This window comes from Phalaenopsis equestris, unplaced genomic scaffold (assembly GCF_001263595.1).
Source record: "Phalaenopsis equestris unplaced genomic scaffold, ASM126359v1 Scaffold000053, whole genome shotgun sequence".
Classification (NCBI taxonomy): Eukaryota; Viridiplantae; Streptophyta; class Magnoliopsida; order Asparagales; family Orchidaceae; genus Phalaenopsis; species Phalaenopsis equestris.
Window position 1 is genome coordinate 487,366 of NW_018164495.1, and position 16,911 is coordinate 504,276.

Here is a 16,911-nt window from a genome sequence, read left to right on the forward strand (position 1 = left end):
TGAGTGTAATAACCAATTTTAAGTTGCATTTAGATCAAATAATTTTTTTTTTAATTTATAGCTTTTAAATTTAAATAAGTTTTAAAATAATTCATTTATTAAATGAATTATTTATAAAAAAACATTCGCCATCATTTCTGTTCTTCACACAAAACACCTAAAATTGTTTATTAATTTTAAATTATTTTATTATAAACACTTAGCCACAGGTGGAGAAGCACCGTTGCATCACTTGCCACAAGGACGGAGTGTTAAAAGAAAAACTCATAACACGACACAACGGCTTAAACTTGTTTGCATGCCCGCCACGTCAAAAACTGTTCCGGGGACTTCTCCACCGAGCAGTCCTATATAAATTCATTCAACCGAAGTCAGTACAATCCATTCTCATAGTCTTCTGGAGCTGAAAGCCATAAGAGAAATCAACTCTTAACCTGCAACAAGATGCATTCTGCGAAGGAGAAGCTGAAGGACATGGGCAGCGAAGCCAAATATAAGATGAAGGTATCATCCATAGCAACCCAGGAGAAGAAGGAGAAAGCTACTGCTAGAAACTGGCAGGAAAGAAATATGGCGGATGAGAGAGCAAAGGCCATGAAGGCTCAGGCCAAGGCTGATCTTCATCAGGAGAAAGCCGACCACCGGGCGGTGTCCGCAGCTCATCATGCCGGCTTGCACCATGTTCCCCTCGCTGGCCACCATCACCACCACGCACATGCTGGAACTGCTGCTCCTGCCACTAACGCCTACTCCGGGGCATATCCGCCCGCCGGAAATTACTATTAGATTGTTTGTGTGTGTACTTTTGAACAATGTGTACTATGAAATATATCGCTTGTATTTAGCCTTGTAAATGCTGAACTTTCATGTTTATGTGATATGTACTGTATGTGAATTCTATGAATTGTTGTTTTTGGTTGATCTTATTGCCAGTTTATCCTACGGAGGCCACAGAGTTCCTTAGCCCTTTCTAGAATGGTCATATTTGGTGGTTATAATAGTCTCAATTGACAAACATACACAATAATAATTGGCTACCACAGCCATAATTGGGCTATAACAATCACTAGTGATGATTAACGATTGTTAAAAATTATCGTTCTTGCACTTCTCTTTTAAATATACTTTATTTATCAACTCATTATTCTCTTCTCCTCCTAGCCTCACAAGTAAAAAATGGTATATATATATATATATATATATATATATCTATGTGTGTGTGCGCGTACGCATGCCGCGTCCGACCTGTTGGCATCCAAGGTATAGATCTCTCGAGTCGGGGGTTCGAATCCTCTTTGGGAACATTTTAATTAATTGAGTTAGAGTTTCAAAACACTCAATCAGCAGTCCATATGAATTTTCTTGATCACAAATTATATTTTCAACGTTTAACTCTTAACAACCTCAAAATTAAATGATATTGTGTTTGTAGGATTTCTCTCGTCAAATCGTTCGATTTGATTATAAGCATACAAAATTCTGAGATCATTTTGTCTTCGAAATAATGCAGTAAAACTTTTCACAATATTTCAAATGTTTGATTACATGGTTTATCAAATTAGACCACTTTCAGTATTATTATTGCTGCATTGTTATGATGCTTAAATTTGTTGAAATTAAAACTGAGCTATAATCTTGAATTTAAATTTGATATGAGCTTATTCAAAATGAATCGAGATTTGTGTTTGATCTTATAAATTTCTTAGTGACATCAATATTTATATTTACATCAACATATTCTAAATCAAGACTCAATTTGCTAAAGCCACCTACATTTTCTCCCTTGGTCTCTTAGAATTCAATTTTATTTAATAGAGCTTTTGTCTAGAAAACAAATTTTTTTGGATCGATTAAACAGAGCTTTTGCCACACTCCAACTAATTTCTCCTTTATGAATTTTTGAAGAACTTGGCTAGAAGACTCGAGATCAATGTAGAATAAGCCTCCTCAATCCCTTGTAGGTTTTATCTTCAATCTCCGTAGTTCCAAATCATTCTTCCCTAGAAACTCCTCAATATTGTACTTTGCAGACCTCATTGTTGAAGCCGTAGTTGTGGTACCAACTCCTGATGAATGTTACAACAATAAAGAGGAGGATATGGCCATCAAGATAAGAAAGCTCAAAAAGAAAGAAAAAATCAAGTACAAGACCAAGAAATTAACGTGGTTCTGCTAAAAAAGATAATATCCACGTATCTTCTTCAGCAAAGAAAGTAATTGTCAAGTATAAAAGAAAGTAATGAACTCTCACAAGTCAGGACCGTTCTCTTACTTCAAGCATTGATCTCTAAGATTGCTCTTTCATTTCTGAAACATAAAACCTTTTAATGAAAAGGATCACTAAAACTAGTTTAGTTGCGACAAAAATAGAAGTAACAAGAGGGAAAGCAATTGCCATTGTTTTATAATTATAAAATAGAATTTTAGGATTGAAGAGCCAAAAATAATAACCCATGCTCTGTGAAGTGGAAACCGACATGATGCCCATAAGTTTAGAAAACTTAAAAAAATTATATATATATCTAGCATAATCTTGAAATCAAACATAACATGTTGAATAGTTTATTGGATTAGACGAGCATATTATTATAAATACTAATTCTTTATGTAAATTGACTGATAGATAATAAAATAATATGTGATTTGAATTTGTGAATCTAAACTCATAAATATTTTCCTTAATCATAGCCATCGATCCAATGATGAAATCAATGTGTGATTATGGATGCATTCATTATTGGGAGATGTAAATTGAGAAAAGCAATTTTAGAGTTCCAAAACAAAATTTTGAATAGAAATGCACAAAGAAAGAAGCAACATAGAAAATGTTAGATTTAATGTGAAAAATCTCGAGAACAAAAAATTAACAATGGAGCTACACTACAACAAGAAATCCACTAAAAAAAAAAATAATATAAGCTATACAATTCACACCACTCAAGCCTCTCCACACTTTGGACAAATTAGGACACTTGAACTCTATAGATTGCACAAGAAAATTTAAAATCCAACTCTTCCCTATAGGTTGCACAAGATTACTCCATAGCAAAATTGTCACTATAAGAGAAAAGTTACCTAATGTCGGCTACGAGCATCGTGGCATCATGATGTGGCACCACAATGCTCCGACTGGGGCGTTGCAAATGGACATTGTGGTGTCATGCTCTCAAGTTTTAAAATTGGAATAGGCATGGTGGCATCGAATTTTGGGCATTGGGCGCTATTGATTGTGGCATTGGGGTGCTGCAGGTACAATGCCGAGGCATTATATAAAAAAATAATTTCGGTGACACCCCAAAAAACTCACTGTCGAGCTTGATCGATGAAATTGATGGTTCTGTGTTGACAATTGATCGATGCATTCAAGCCTCAAATAATAATAATTTTCTACTTGAAGGTTCATTGTAACCAATCATACTCCAAATCTACGACAACTTCATTATTTGTTAGAAACTGTAGTGTAGTGTTGTGGTATATATGAAATTTAAAACGATCGACGATGGAGCGAAAAATAGAACGAGAAAAATTCACTCCAGAAAATAACGCACAAATTTACATGGTTCGGCAAATTGTCTACATCCACGGAGTTGCAGAAGATTTTACTAATTGAGGAATTTACACCAAAATGTTTCAATTTACAAGAAACACTTATCTCAACTTCAAGGAATTATAAAGTCGATGTATTCATTCACCGTTGTTTCTTTCTCGACGCTGCATGTTTCTTTCACTGTGGGCTTCCTCCTACACCGTGAAGAAGAAGAATGAAACAAGAATAAAATACCTTTTTTATTCTCTCCGCTTTTGTCTTCTTCTCCTAAGCCTCACGCCAACCTCACGCCAAGCCACGCGAAGCCAAAAAGAGATATGATATTCTCTCCGTAAGCCTTCCTCTCTTCTTCCCGTGAGCAGAACCGCGGAAGTAGTCCCTCTCGTTGCCGCAAGAAGCCTAAGCCGTCAGCTGTAGCCTCTTCCCGTAAGCCTTACACAGGAACCAAATTCTTGAAGCGGCTTAGAGTTCGGTTTTCAAAGAAGGAATTCAATGGCAGAAAAGATATTAATTCTTCTCTTTTGCTTGCATTTATGGTGGTGGAGTCAACCAAAGCAAAAGTCACGCCTCTTCCAAAGAATGGGAGGCGGGAAAAGTTAATTTTCTCTTTTTTTTTTTTTTTGAACCGGGCTCCACCTCAACAAATAGTCAACCAAAGCAAAAGTCACGCCTCTTCCAAAGAATGGGAGGCGGGACAGTTACTTTTCTCCTCTCTTTTTTATTTTTTTATTTTCTGAACCATGCTCTATGAGACAGGTACACGGATAACAATGTCTTCTTCCTCAAATTGATATCCTCAGCTGGCGGCGTAGCCATTTTCCTCAAACGTTTTACCTCCACTTCTACAACTCAAGGCCCCTGTCTTCACACCAGAAGACCAACTGAAGCTGCGCACAACTCTAATTTCTCCAGAGTAACACCCTTTGTTAACATATCAACAGGATTCTGGCTTCCACAAATTTTCTCAAGCAACAATTATCTGTCATCCAACAATGACCGTATGAAGTGATACCTGATCTGAATGAGCTTAGCCTTGGACTGAAATGCTGGATTCATAGCAAGGAATATGACACTCTGAATATCACTATAAGTCCCATCTGATCCTTCTTGCCTATGTCTTTCAAGAAGCTCTGTAGCCATATCATCTCCTTTGCAGCCTCTGACACTGCTATATACTCTGCTTCTGTAGTAGACAACAAAACTGTCTTCTGCAGATTACAGTCCCATGATACTGCAGTGCCACCAAAAGTATAAATATAGTTTGTAGTACTTCTTCTGGTAATAATGTCTCCAGCTAGATCAGCATCAATATAGCACCGTACCTCTGAACTCTTTCCTGAGAAACACAAGCAAGTTTCTGCATAGCCTCTTAGGTACCTCATAGCCTCTTAGGTACCTCAAGATCGGTACCTCAAGATCCACTTCGCTGCTTCCCAATGTTCCTTTCCAAGATTATTCATGTATTTGCTAACAACTCCCACTGCTTGGGCAATATTCGCTCTGGTGCAAACCATAACATACATAAGTGAACCAATAGCTGAAGCATAAGGAACCTTACTCATGTGATCTGGTTCCTCCTCTGACTTGGGTGACTGATTCTTGCTGAGTCTGAAGTGACTTCTCAAGGGTGTGCCAACTGGTTTGACCTTATCCATGTTGAACCTGCTAACACATACTCAGCCTGAGAGAGTCTCAACATGCCTCTGACTCTATCTCTGACAATTCTCATACCAAGGACTTATTTTGCCGCTCTCAAATCCTTCATTGCAAAGTGCTCTGACATCTGCTCCTTCTAATTATTGATCTCCTCAATACTAGCACCTGCAATAAGCATATCATCCACATACAGTAGTCAGATGATATAATAATTGTCAAAATACCTGACATAGCAAAAGTGATCTGTCTGATATCTGTTGTACCCTGCATTGTACATGAAATTATCAAATTTCTTGTATCACTGTCTAGAAGCTTGCTTCAGGACATACAAGCTCTTCTTCAATCTGCAAAGTGACTCTTCTTTTTCTTGTACCACGAACCCTTCAGGTTAGTGCATGTAGATGTCTTCTTCAAGATCCCCATGAAGAAAGGCTGTCTTTATATCTAACTGCTTAAGAGAGAGATCTTCAGTAGCCACCATAGATAATACTGATGATTGTAAGCTTCAAAGCTTCACCACAGGAGAGAAAATCTCGGAATAATCAATAACTTGCTTATGCTGAAAACCCTTTACAACAAGTCTAGTTTTGTACCTCTTATTGCCATCATGCTCAGTCTTCACCCGGTACACCCACTTGTTGTGTAATGCCTTCTTCCCAGATGAAAGTTCTGCCAACTCCCAAGTCTGATTTTCTAGTAGAGAATTCATCTCCTCCTTCATGGCTAGCTCCCACTTGCTCGACTTTTCATCTTGCAAGATTTCTTCATAATTCGGAGGTTCTCCACCATCTATCAGCAGAATATAGTTTAAAGTTGGAGAATAACACTGTGAAGAACGTCCAACCCTTTCTGACCTATGAACTACAACTATATGGGTAGATTACTCTGAAACTGACTGTGGAACAATAGGAGTGGATGCCTCAGATCCACTCTCGTCATCACCAGCATCTTTGTCTTGCACTCTGACCTATGGTAAATCATCAAATCTTACCAACTCAGATTCCTTCAGTATTGTTTCAGAAACTGTACTGGACTTCTCCTTCTACATAACATTCTTATTGAAAATAACGTTCCTGCTCCTTATGATCTTTCAACCCTGATCATCTCAGAAACGATATCCAAATGCCTCATCTCCATAGCCAATGAAATAACACTTCTACTTACTTCGAGCAAACTTACTTCGAGCATCAGGAATAATGAGAATATAAGAACGGCAACCAAAAGTCTTAAGATGAGAAAATTTTATTTATTTACCACTCTAAACTTCTTGAGGTAATTCACAGTTTAATGGAACAAATGACCCCCTGTTAATCAAATAAACTGCAGCGCTGACCGCTTCTGCCCAGAAAGTAGGTGGTAGTCCGTCGTGTAATCTCATGCTTCTAGCCCACTCATTAATGGTTATTTTCATGTGCTCTGCAACACCATTTTATTGTTGTGTCCCCGGAGTGTTCTTCTCTATTCTGATTCCCTGAGTTACACAGTACTCTTTGAACCCACCATCAATGTACTCATCATCATTATCAGACCTCAGACATTTCAGCTTTAAGCATGTCTCCATCTCAACCATGGCCTTCCAAGTCTTGAACACACTGAATACATCAGATTTATACTTCAAGAAATAAACTCATACCTCTCTGCTATGATCATCAATGAATATGATGTAGTAACGAGAGCCTCCAAGAGATGCCACTGGAGAAGGTCCCCACACATCTGTGTGTACAAGATCAAGCTTTTCTGCCTTTGGCATCCTGTCGCCTTTCAAGAAACTGACCTTCATCTGTTTCCCCATAATGCAGCTCTCATAGATGTCGAGATCAACTGACTTCAGTTCTGGTAGTTTACCTTTGGATTGAAGTTCTTTCATACCTCTCTGACTCATGTGGCCATGTTTGCAATGCCACAATTTTGTTGTGCACTCTGCAACATTAGTATCAACATTTTTATTTAAATCAGTAGTCATATACAACGTACCTGTTTTCTTAACCCGAGCCAGTACTAGTGTTTCTTTTGTAACCTTCCAGGTGCTATAAGAAAACACTACTGAATGTTCACACTTATCAAGCTGCCCAACAGAAATGAGGTTCTTCTTCAGTTCAGGAATGTGTCTGTGCTTTTGCAAAGTCTACTTGTTCTTGTTTGGAAGTATAATGCCAATATCTCTCATTCCTACCAAAGTCACCTACAACATAATTTTGCATCAATTCCAGATGGAAAGTTGTATGGAAAAAAGCTCCTGAATCCAGTATCCAGTCATCAACAGCACTATGAACTGTCAGCAGTAGTGCATTATGTGATTCTTCAGTTGCCACATTTGCACTGTCATTCTCTTTCTTTATAGGATTTTTGTGGTTCCTTCTTATATGGTCATTTAAGTTACTTGTTTACCAGGCCTTGACTTGCTCCTACTTCTATTCGTTGATTTTGATATTCCCATGTTTGAGTTCCTGTCATGTGATCTCCCTCTGGAATTAACATTTAATGCTGAACTTGAATATAAGATCTTGCCAAAATCTTTCCTGCGCACATCCTCAGCCAAAATCAAATCATGAATATCTCAAATTTCAGTTATGCCTTACTTATAGAATTGCTGACAACCATCCTCATAGCTTCCCAGCTATTTGGCAATGAAGTCAAAAAGATCAGTGCAGGTATCTCATCATCAAATTCACTTTCCACAGACGATAATTGATTTGTGATAGTATAAAAATCATCAAGGTATTGTACAACAGACATAACTTATGTCATCTTCAAATTGAATAACTTCTTCATCAGATATACATTGTTATTCGCCGATGATTTTTCATACATACCTGACAAGGCTTCCATAAGAACTGCAGTCGTCCAAGAACTGCAGTCGTCCTCTCCTTTGACGACGTTATGTGCAACGAACCTTGATAGGGTCAATCGAATAACCCCTAGAACCTGTCGATCCAATATATTCCATTCAGCCTCATCCATTCCTTTAGGTCTTTTCCCCAATAATGGAAGATGAAGTTTCTTCCCATAGAGATAGTCCTCTATCTGCATCCTCTAGTAACCAAAGTCTGTGCCATCAAACTTCTTGATCTCTGAAATCTTCACTTCATCCGCAACCACTGACTCTGATACCCGTTGTTGTGGTATATATGAAATTTAAAACGATTGACGATGAAGTAAAAAATAGAATGAGAAAAATTCACACAAGAAAAGAGCACACAGATTGAAGTGGTTCGACAATTGTCTACATCTACGGAATTGCAGAAGATTTTACTAATTGAGGGATTTACACCAGAATGTTTCAATTTACAAGAAACACTTATCTCAACTTCAAAGAATTACAAAGTCGATGTATTCTTTCACCGATGTTTCTTTCTCAACGCTGCATGTTTCTTTCGCCACGGGCTTCCTCCTACACCGTGAAGAACAAAAATGAAACAAGAATAAAAAACATTTTTATTCTCTCCGCTTTTGCCTTCTTCTCCTAAGCCTCACGCCAAGCCAGAAAAAGATATGGTATTCTCTCCGTAAGCCTTCCTCTCTTCTTCCCGTGAGCAGAACCGCAGAAGTAGTCCCTCTCGTTGCCGCAAGAAACTTAAGCCGTCCACTGTAGCCTTTTCCCGTAAGCCTTACACAAGAACCAAATTCTTGAAGCGGCTTGGAGTTCGGTTTTCAAAGAAGGAATTCAATGGCAGAAAATATATTTAATTCTTCTTTTTTGCTTGCATTTATGGTGGCGGGGCCAACTAAAGCAGAAGTCACGCCTCTTCCAAATAATGGGAGGCGAGAACATTTACTTTTCTCTTCTTCTTTTTTTCTGAACCGAGCTTCACCTCAAGATGTAGATCATCCATAAACATTTCTCAACTTCAACTGAAGCTAAACATAACATCAACTTCTTAGCTATGAAAACTTTAATTAATACCAAGCTGAAGGAAACGCTGTCGCCGGAGTCGCGCCAGTAGTCATGTATTGATAGGGCCGATCACCTTGGCCAACCACCCTCTCCAACTGGTCGGCCACTAAGGGCCGACCACATGAAGGCAGTCGTCTGCCACACTGGCCTGCCATACCCAGCTAGTCGGCCACCAAAGGCAGAACACGTAAATGTTGTCACCCGAGTACCCTGGCCTACCATCACCAGCCGGCTACCAACCATGGGTCGGCCATAGAGAAACTTTGACCAACCACAAAGGACCATCCACATGGAGAACCGAACCACATGGAGAAAATTCAACCGACCACCTTGGTCGGCCATACCCAGCTGGTCGACCCCAATGGGTCAGCCATTCCCAGTTGACCGATCGTCTTTATCCTGCCACCCGACACCAAAGGTTCCTGCGGAAGTAAAGCTCGATGACTCTAGATCTGGGCGATGGGAGGATGAAAATATCCGGTGTTGCCATCCTTAAAGTAAGGATATTCTTGTAATAATATAATTCCGTCATTTTTTATTTCTTTAGATAGATGACCCTATGCATATGTAAAGGTATACTCGCCCACAACCTGAAATCTCATGTATGGAGTATGATCCCCTTCTTCCCTCGCCCACAACCTTTATTTTGTGAAGATTAAAAGGTGCTAAAGAGCTCGAGGAGCACCCTTCTTTGCCTCTCACAGAACAAATCTCTCTCATTCTCTTTTGAGGACGTGCTCCTGATTAATCAACCAACTAGTATAGGTATACTCCTGTTTCATTTCTCCTCTCACTACCTCCATTGAGTATATGTCGGTTTCCGTATCTCTTTAATGTCGAGAACTCTCCTTAGATCCATACGTCGTAGCTACCTACTCGCACCTGGAGGTCTACAATGATGCCCTGGCTAGGGCTGTAAACAAAATTAATCAAGCCTAGCTGAGTAGGGGGATGTTCTCAAGCTCATTTACAAAAAAGCTATTGAAGTTCGGTACAAACTCGATTCAAGCCTACGGGATATTGTTCAAGCAAGATTCATCTATATTTATTCTTGTTTAAGCTTAATTCATTTTATTATTATTGAGCTCTAAATAAGCAGCTCAGTCGGCCTTTTTGAGTCAAAATTTTTAAGCATACATTTAAATAGTGATTTTAATTAAAATAATTTATTAAAACTTAATAAGCCAAGATAATCCTATTGAGTTTAAAAGTTAAAATTTTAGTTGTACAAATCCTTAAACAAAGCCCAATGCCCTCCCCTTCAAGCGAAGCTGAATAATCTACACGCCAATGCGAGCAAGGTGCTCAAGCACTGGAGCTTCGTCTTTTCATTTAAAAAATATCAATGATAAATCTATCTAATAATAAATTAAGTAAATATAAGGGTAAAAAGCTTAAAACTTCTCATGAAATTTACCTTGATTTTAAATTGTTCTGTGAAAGAACATGAAAGACTAAGAGCATAGATTTATTTATTGGATTTTTTATTAAGCTTGAAGCTGCACGTAAACTTAAAATTTTATTAAATTATATTAATATGAAGCTTCAAATTAAAATTTGAAATTTATTTTTATCTGTTTTTTTTTTTTTCAAAATTTTTGTTAGTTCTTTAGTTAATAGTAAGAAAAAATTAATTTAATTTTAGGTTATATTTTAATTATTAAAATGAAACTAAAATTTTATTTAGATTAATTTGTAGTGGATTTTATTAATATATATTCTTAATAGAGCTTCTTAGAGCCAATTTATTTTGCTGCAGAAGAAGTGCATTGCATTTATTTTATAGGAGTTTCATAAACTTAAGAGTTTGATTAGCTGAATTCTAAGCGCAATGTAAAATTATAATGCATTTTGAATTCATCCTCTAATTTATTTTTCAATGTATTTAGAATTTGTAGAATTTGGACAAATTTAAAGTACAATGCATTGTGTAAAGAGTTGCATCTATTGACGCCGGCTGCCACTACCTACCATAGTCAAGGGTCATCACTGTTGCCTCTCGTCTACCCACTATCGCCACAGGCCTCCATTCACCACATGTTGCTGCTTGCTTGCTCCACCACCTCTGCCCTCCACCGTCATCGTTTGACAGCCCACCATCCACCATCACTTGTTAACGACCTACGTGTGCCCTTGTTGCCAACATATCATTGTCGCCAACGTTTAACAGCCCACCATCCACCATCACTTGTTAACGACCTATTTTACATTGATTTTATTTTTCTTCAAATCAAATAAGAAATTGTGAAATCTTGCATTTATTTTATAGAAAAACAAACAGCTTCAAAGTATTCCAAGTATAATACATTTTTTTTTAAACTACATTTATTTTATATTGTACTTTTTTTTAGCAAATCAAAAAGTAATTAGTGAGTGTATATGATTTAGGAACATAAATAAATCAAATAAATTAGTGTTCAGAGATGTTCATTTTATAATCGAGAGTAATGATAAAAATTTTTAATGCGGTTCATTTGATTTATTAAACAAGAAAAAGTAGACTTCATTTGAGGTGGGCATCACTCAATCCATTTCCTCTAGAAGGTGGTGATCATTGGTTGTGGTTGAAGTTCGATCTCTTTGTAGGATCTAATTTTTTATTTATTAAATTGAGCCTTAACCTTATCGTTCATACCTCACTTTCTCAACTTTAAAGGTCATGAATTTGCTCCCCTAATCCTCCGCCCATTATTTCTTAAAAAACTTCAGAGGTTTTGGGCATTGTCTTCTGTGGATTTCTCCTATTTCATGTCTCCCTTTACTTATTTACAATGGGCATTGAATTAATGCACTCCATGACAAAAAAAAAAAAAAAAACACAATAAATAATTTTGTGTAAGTTATAGTTGTTAAATTTAATTAATTTTTAAATTAAACTTCTAATTTATTTTTGTTTTCAAAATTTGGATTGGCATTTAGAGAATTGAATGGCACTCACGCTCGTTGCATATTAGTCTAAATGAAGATCATCATACAATCCATTTAATACCTATGTATTTACAAATCTAACATCTAAACTTCAAATTTTATTATCAAAAGAAAATATATAATTCATTTTTTTTAAAAGTAATTACAAATGATAATATTTTTTATATTGCTGCAATAAATATAAAAAAAAAATGGAAAATTTAGATATGGGCCGGCGCCATTTATGAAAATGTCCAATACGAAATATAAAGTAAGGAATTTTAATTATGGTATTAGACGCTCATTTTATCTCTAGAAAATAAAAATCTAAAATTATACCTTTAGGACAAGTGGAGGAAATGTTCTATACCAATACCACATGGCAGATAATAGCAGTAAATTGAACTGCATGCTTGCCACGATAAAAATCAATCACCAGACTCTATCTTCACAGTAACCTTATAAGTATCCATTCACCTCAATGACAAAAAACAACACACTCATAATTCCTCTCGATCTAAAATCATCAAAGGAAACAAGATGCATGCTGCGAAGGAAAAGGTGAAGGACGCGGCCAGCACCGCTAAAGAGAAGTTGCGGGAAGGCACCGCAGAAGCCCATGAGAAGACGGGGAAGGCTACGGCCACGAATAAGCAGGAGAAAGAACTGGCGAAAGAAACATCCAAAGCCGAGAAAGCTCATGCAAAGGCTGATCTGCACCAGGAGAAGGCTGAACACCAAGCGGATTCTGCCACTCATCATGCTGGCGGACACCATGTTCCTCTCACTGGTCCTCATCACCACTATCCAGGGGAGACGCCGCTCGGCACTGCGGACCCAATTTATCCGGCTTCCGGCCTCAATCCAAATACCAAAAATCTCTTATGAGTGTCTACTATTTAGAGAGCATAAATAAATATCCGTGCAGGTCATGCTTGTGTCTGATATGTATCAGAACACTATCAGACGTCATGGATTGAACTGGTTTTCTTTGCTTTCGAGTTTGATGCATTTTGTTATTTGGGTTGATGCTGGTTTTGGGTTTTCATTATCTATGCTGGTTTTTTTTTTTCTTCATATTTGCTTTTGGAGGCCTTTTTGGCTGCATTGTGATCATATTTGCTGGAAAGATTTAACATTTCTTTCTGTTGTGGGTAATTATTGTTGCTACTGCGTAAATAGTTTTTCTTCACCAATTATTAATCTGCGCTCCTCAAGTTGAAATTTTGTAACATAAAAGATAAAAGATATTGTATCTGCTTCTGTTGGAAATTATGTTGTAAAAATTATTATTAATCTGCGCTCCTCAAGTTCAAATTTTGTAACATAAAAGATATAAGATATTGTATCTGCTTCTGTTGGAAATTATGTTGTGGGATCAATGATGTGCAGCTACGGTGAATAAAATAGAAAACATAATATTAGTGATGATATTTTAATTATTGGGATAAGAATGTCGGTCAGGATAATTGTTCTTGATGATGTTAGTGTTATGCGCATGAGGTGTGACATCATTAATGAAGCATCTTATATGATGATTGTTGTTAAAATGATTGTGCGCATAGAAAATGATTTAGAAAATGATTTAGAAGCAAGCACTTAGTATAAATTGTCCTTATCAAGAGGTTCGCTGAGTGTCCTTATCTAGAAGTTCGCACCTTCTTATTTAATTAGAAGCTTGCTCTTATAGGTTGCATAAATTTTGGTAATCATATGAAGAGAGATAATCAACACACAACTAAGCGCACTAACTAGATATCGGAAAGTAATTGTTCTTTTGTACATGTTGCATAAATTTTGGTAATCATATGAATAGAGATAATCAACACACAACTAAGCGCACTAACTAGATATCGGAAAGTACATAAATTTGATGAAATAATTATTGGGTTTAAGCCTGCCCCAATATTATATTAACATCTAGAAGATTATTTTTCAAAACAATTTCATGAGGATTATGACTGCCTATCATATTTAATGATTGATACATGAAATGCTTTAATTTGTTATGATAAGCATCCCCACTAGTCAATTACAGCAGCCCATTATCCCTGCATCTGTTTCCTTCATCATTCATCATTCCAATTATTGTAAAAGCAATGATGTCTCTCTCTATTGTTTATAAGCTTGCTCTACACGCAGAATGCATTAAAGAAATATGCAATATGATCATCTACTTCTGTCTTCAAATTTGAATAACCGGCATCATACAATCTTCCTTCATCAAGGCGGGAGATAGTTTGATTCCTTAATCCCTAAACTTTTCCCTCATCAAATGCCTCATAAGCATTCAATTCTCACATGAAACTTATCCTATATGGAGGCCTTAAATCCTAATAAAATTCACAATTATTAGTTTCGAAAGGCTCCTTGATCATATTACTTCTTGCCTCTCCAATGCAGCTCAACTCTGTGGAGAGTGGCATTTTTTCCAATCAATAATATTACGTCTGGCAGCTTCTTCAGCATCAGCTATCTACTCCACTATCACTAAATCTATTTTACCTTATATCCTCACTCTGATGTCTGTAGCCCTCTCCAACTCCTATCAATGTCTACAAATATATTAGTCTCTTTTGTTGATGATTTATTCATGTTTAATAAGATTTATGCAATGTATGTATTCTAAACTTGAACTAACTAAAAAATTATTCATCTCACAGATATGCTTGAGAATAATTTCATTCTTGAGTCAAAATTCTTTGCTCCAATGGTGGAGGCAAATATGATAATTGTAGTTTACAAAATTTTCTTGCACTCGGGGGATTGTTCATCAATTGAGTCTCACACTTCTGAACAAAATGGTGTAACAAGACAAAAAAATTTTCATCTAATAAAGACAACTCCGAGACCATGTAAAATCATCCATTAAACTTTTCTACCAAACTTTTCTACCAAAAGCCACCCATCTATTCTGGCCTGAAAGTATTTTAATGATTATTTCCCACGGATGCAACCCTATTCCTTTCGCAAATTGTCTCCTAGATCCTTCTTGTGCATCTTCATAGGCCACTTTTTTCCTCTCACAAAGTTTTTCGATGCTACAACCTATTACGTTGACTATCATAAAACTCTTAGGTTGTTAGACAAAATGCCCATCATCCAAATTTTGCTTTACTTCATAGTACTTCACAAGAACATTTTTACATGAAACAACCTCAGAGTTTCATGATACTAAACATCCAACATATGCATGTTAACTTGACAGAGAGTCATTTATGGCTTAAAATTGCACCGTAATATTGTTTTATTACATTCTTCATTCATTCACTTCGCCAAGGATTTAAAACCAGCATGTTTGACTCCTCTCTTTATAGATTTGTTGAGTAATCAAATCCTTATGACTAGTTTTAATTGAAAGTGCTTATTCACTATCAGGACAAGTAATTAATCCTAGGGTTTTGTGTTGAAACCTAAAATCCCAATTTTTAAAGTCCTTTCAAAATGTAGGAAAATCCCTTGTTAGTCTTTTATTTAGTATTTCACCTAAATTATAGAAGTTTTAACCCGGATCCTCAAAGTAAACTTACTCATTTTCCTTTTATTTTATTTCTTCTCAATGGATGTCAAAGCATCAAATTTTTGTAGCCCACAAGCATATTAAGGTAGCACTTCATAATGTTAAGAGACATAAGCTAGTGTCTTACGACATGTTATTCTTAATATTTCTCGTCTCACTCAATATGTGGAGAATTTTTGCTTATAACTCATTAAGGAATATGGATCCCTAGAAGTTAGGACTACATATCATAATTTATTTTGTAAATTGATTGTTCAATTTAATGGCACTCTCACCCAGGATATGAATAGAAATAACTTTGGTTTTAATGATTGTCTATAATTGATCCACATTGATGAGAAGGGGGCACTTATTGATAAGATAATTGAGTAGAAATATTGATGATACAGTCAAACATATGTTAGAATTACGGTTTATCCTGTTGTAGTCAATGATGGGTTAGAAGTAATAAGGGATGGAGTGGAAAATGCTAGATAAAGTAGTAACTTTTCAATTGTACGGGGATGACCACATTGATAGGTGATTCAAGACAGTTGGGAAGTTCACTTTAATGCTGACGATTAAGTCAAGCCTACAGAAAATATAGTAAAACCTGACGGATAAATTGACGGCCAAGAGTGTAGGTAATTTCAATTTTATTTTTTATGTATTTCTGATGGTAAAGTTAACCGTGGCTTTTCTACGGGCTAACTTGTAGGCTTTTAGTAAATCTAGCAAATGATGATCATGAGATAATAATCAACAGTTAAAACTTCGGTTCATAGCAAATTATAAAACGACAATCTGACACCGCCAGAAAGTTAGATCGTAAGTTGTTAGCTAATTGATAACTGACAGTCTTGATATGTTAATTGATGGTCTTAGCCATTGATTTTACAAAATTAAAAACCAACAGTCGTTTTACACCTAAAATGTTATAAAGCGTTGGCGGTAATCCACACAAATATGTGTTGCACAAGTAATATATGAGTTTGAGTCCGTGTCTAAATTTCATTGAGGAAAAAGTTAGTTTTCCAAACAAGTTGAAGTTCTGGTTTACTAACTTTTTGTTTTGTTGAAATGTTGAAGTTTCATGAATTTTGAAAATATCTAAGTCATACTTTATCAAATGTAGAACCCTCCCTCGAATAATTCAGTAAGTCATATGCAAATTGGATCTATAAAGTGAAATCGAATAAGAAGTTTTAACAACAAAGAACAACCCGTGAGAGGGAAATGACTGAGCGGAGGACATCGAGAAGAACCATGACACTTTTTTATTTGTTTTTATTTTATGAGACATCAAAACATGTTTTTCTTTACACACACACACAAGGGGACGGAAGAGGATTAGAACTTTTTTTATTTGTTTTTATTTTATAAGGCATCAAAACATGTTATATATAT

General features: G+C 36.3%; 2 protein-coding genes across 2 annotated transcripts; both read left to right on the forward strand.

Moving 5' to 3' along the window:
* Positions 1 to 431: 431 nt before the first annotated feature.
* On the forward strand, positions 432 to 921 carry LOC110019198 (late embryogenesis abundant protein 18-like). Its single transcript, XM_020716781.1, has one exon. It carries the CDS (start codon positions 445 to 447, stop codon positions 784 to 786), a length of 342 nt encoding a protein of 113 aa, XP_020572440.1. The 5' UTR covers positions 432 to 444; the 3' UTR covers positions 787 to 921.
* Positions 922 to 12,477: 11,556 nt separating this feature from the next.
* Positions 12,478 to 13,005, forward strand: LOC110019187 (late embryogenesis abundant protein 18-like). The gene has a single exon (XM_020716771.1). It carries the CDS (start codon positions 12,546 to 12,548, stop codon positions 12,891 to 12,893), a length of 348 nt encoding a protein of 115 aa, XP_020572430.1. The 5' UTR covers positions 12,478 to 12,545; the 3' UTR covers positions 12,894 to 13,005.
* The last annotated feature ends 3,906 nt before the right edge of the window (positions 13,006 to 16,911 follow it).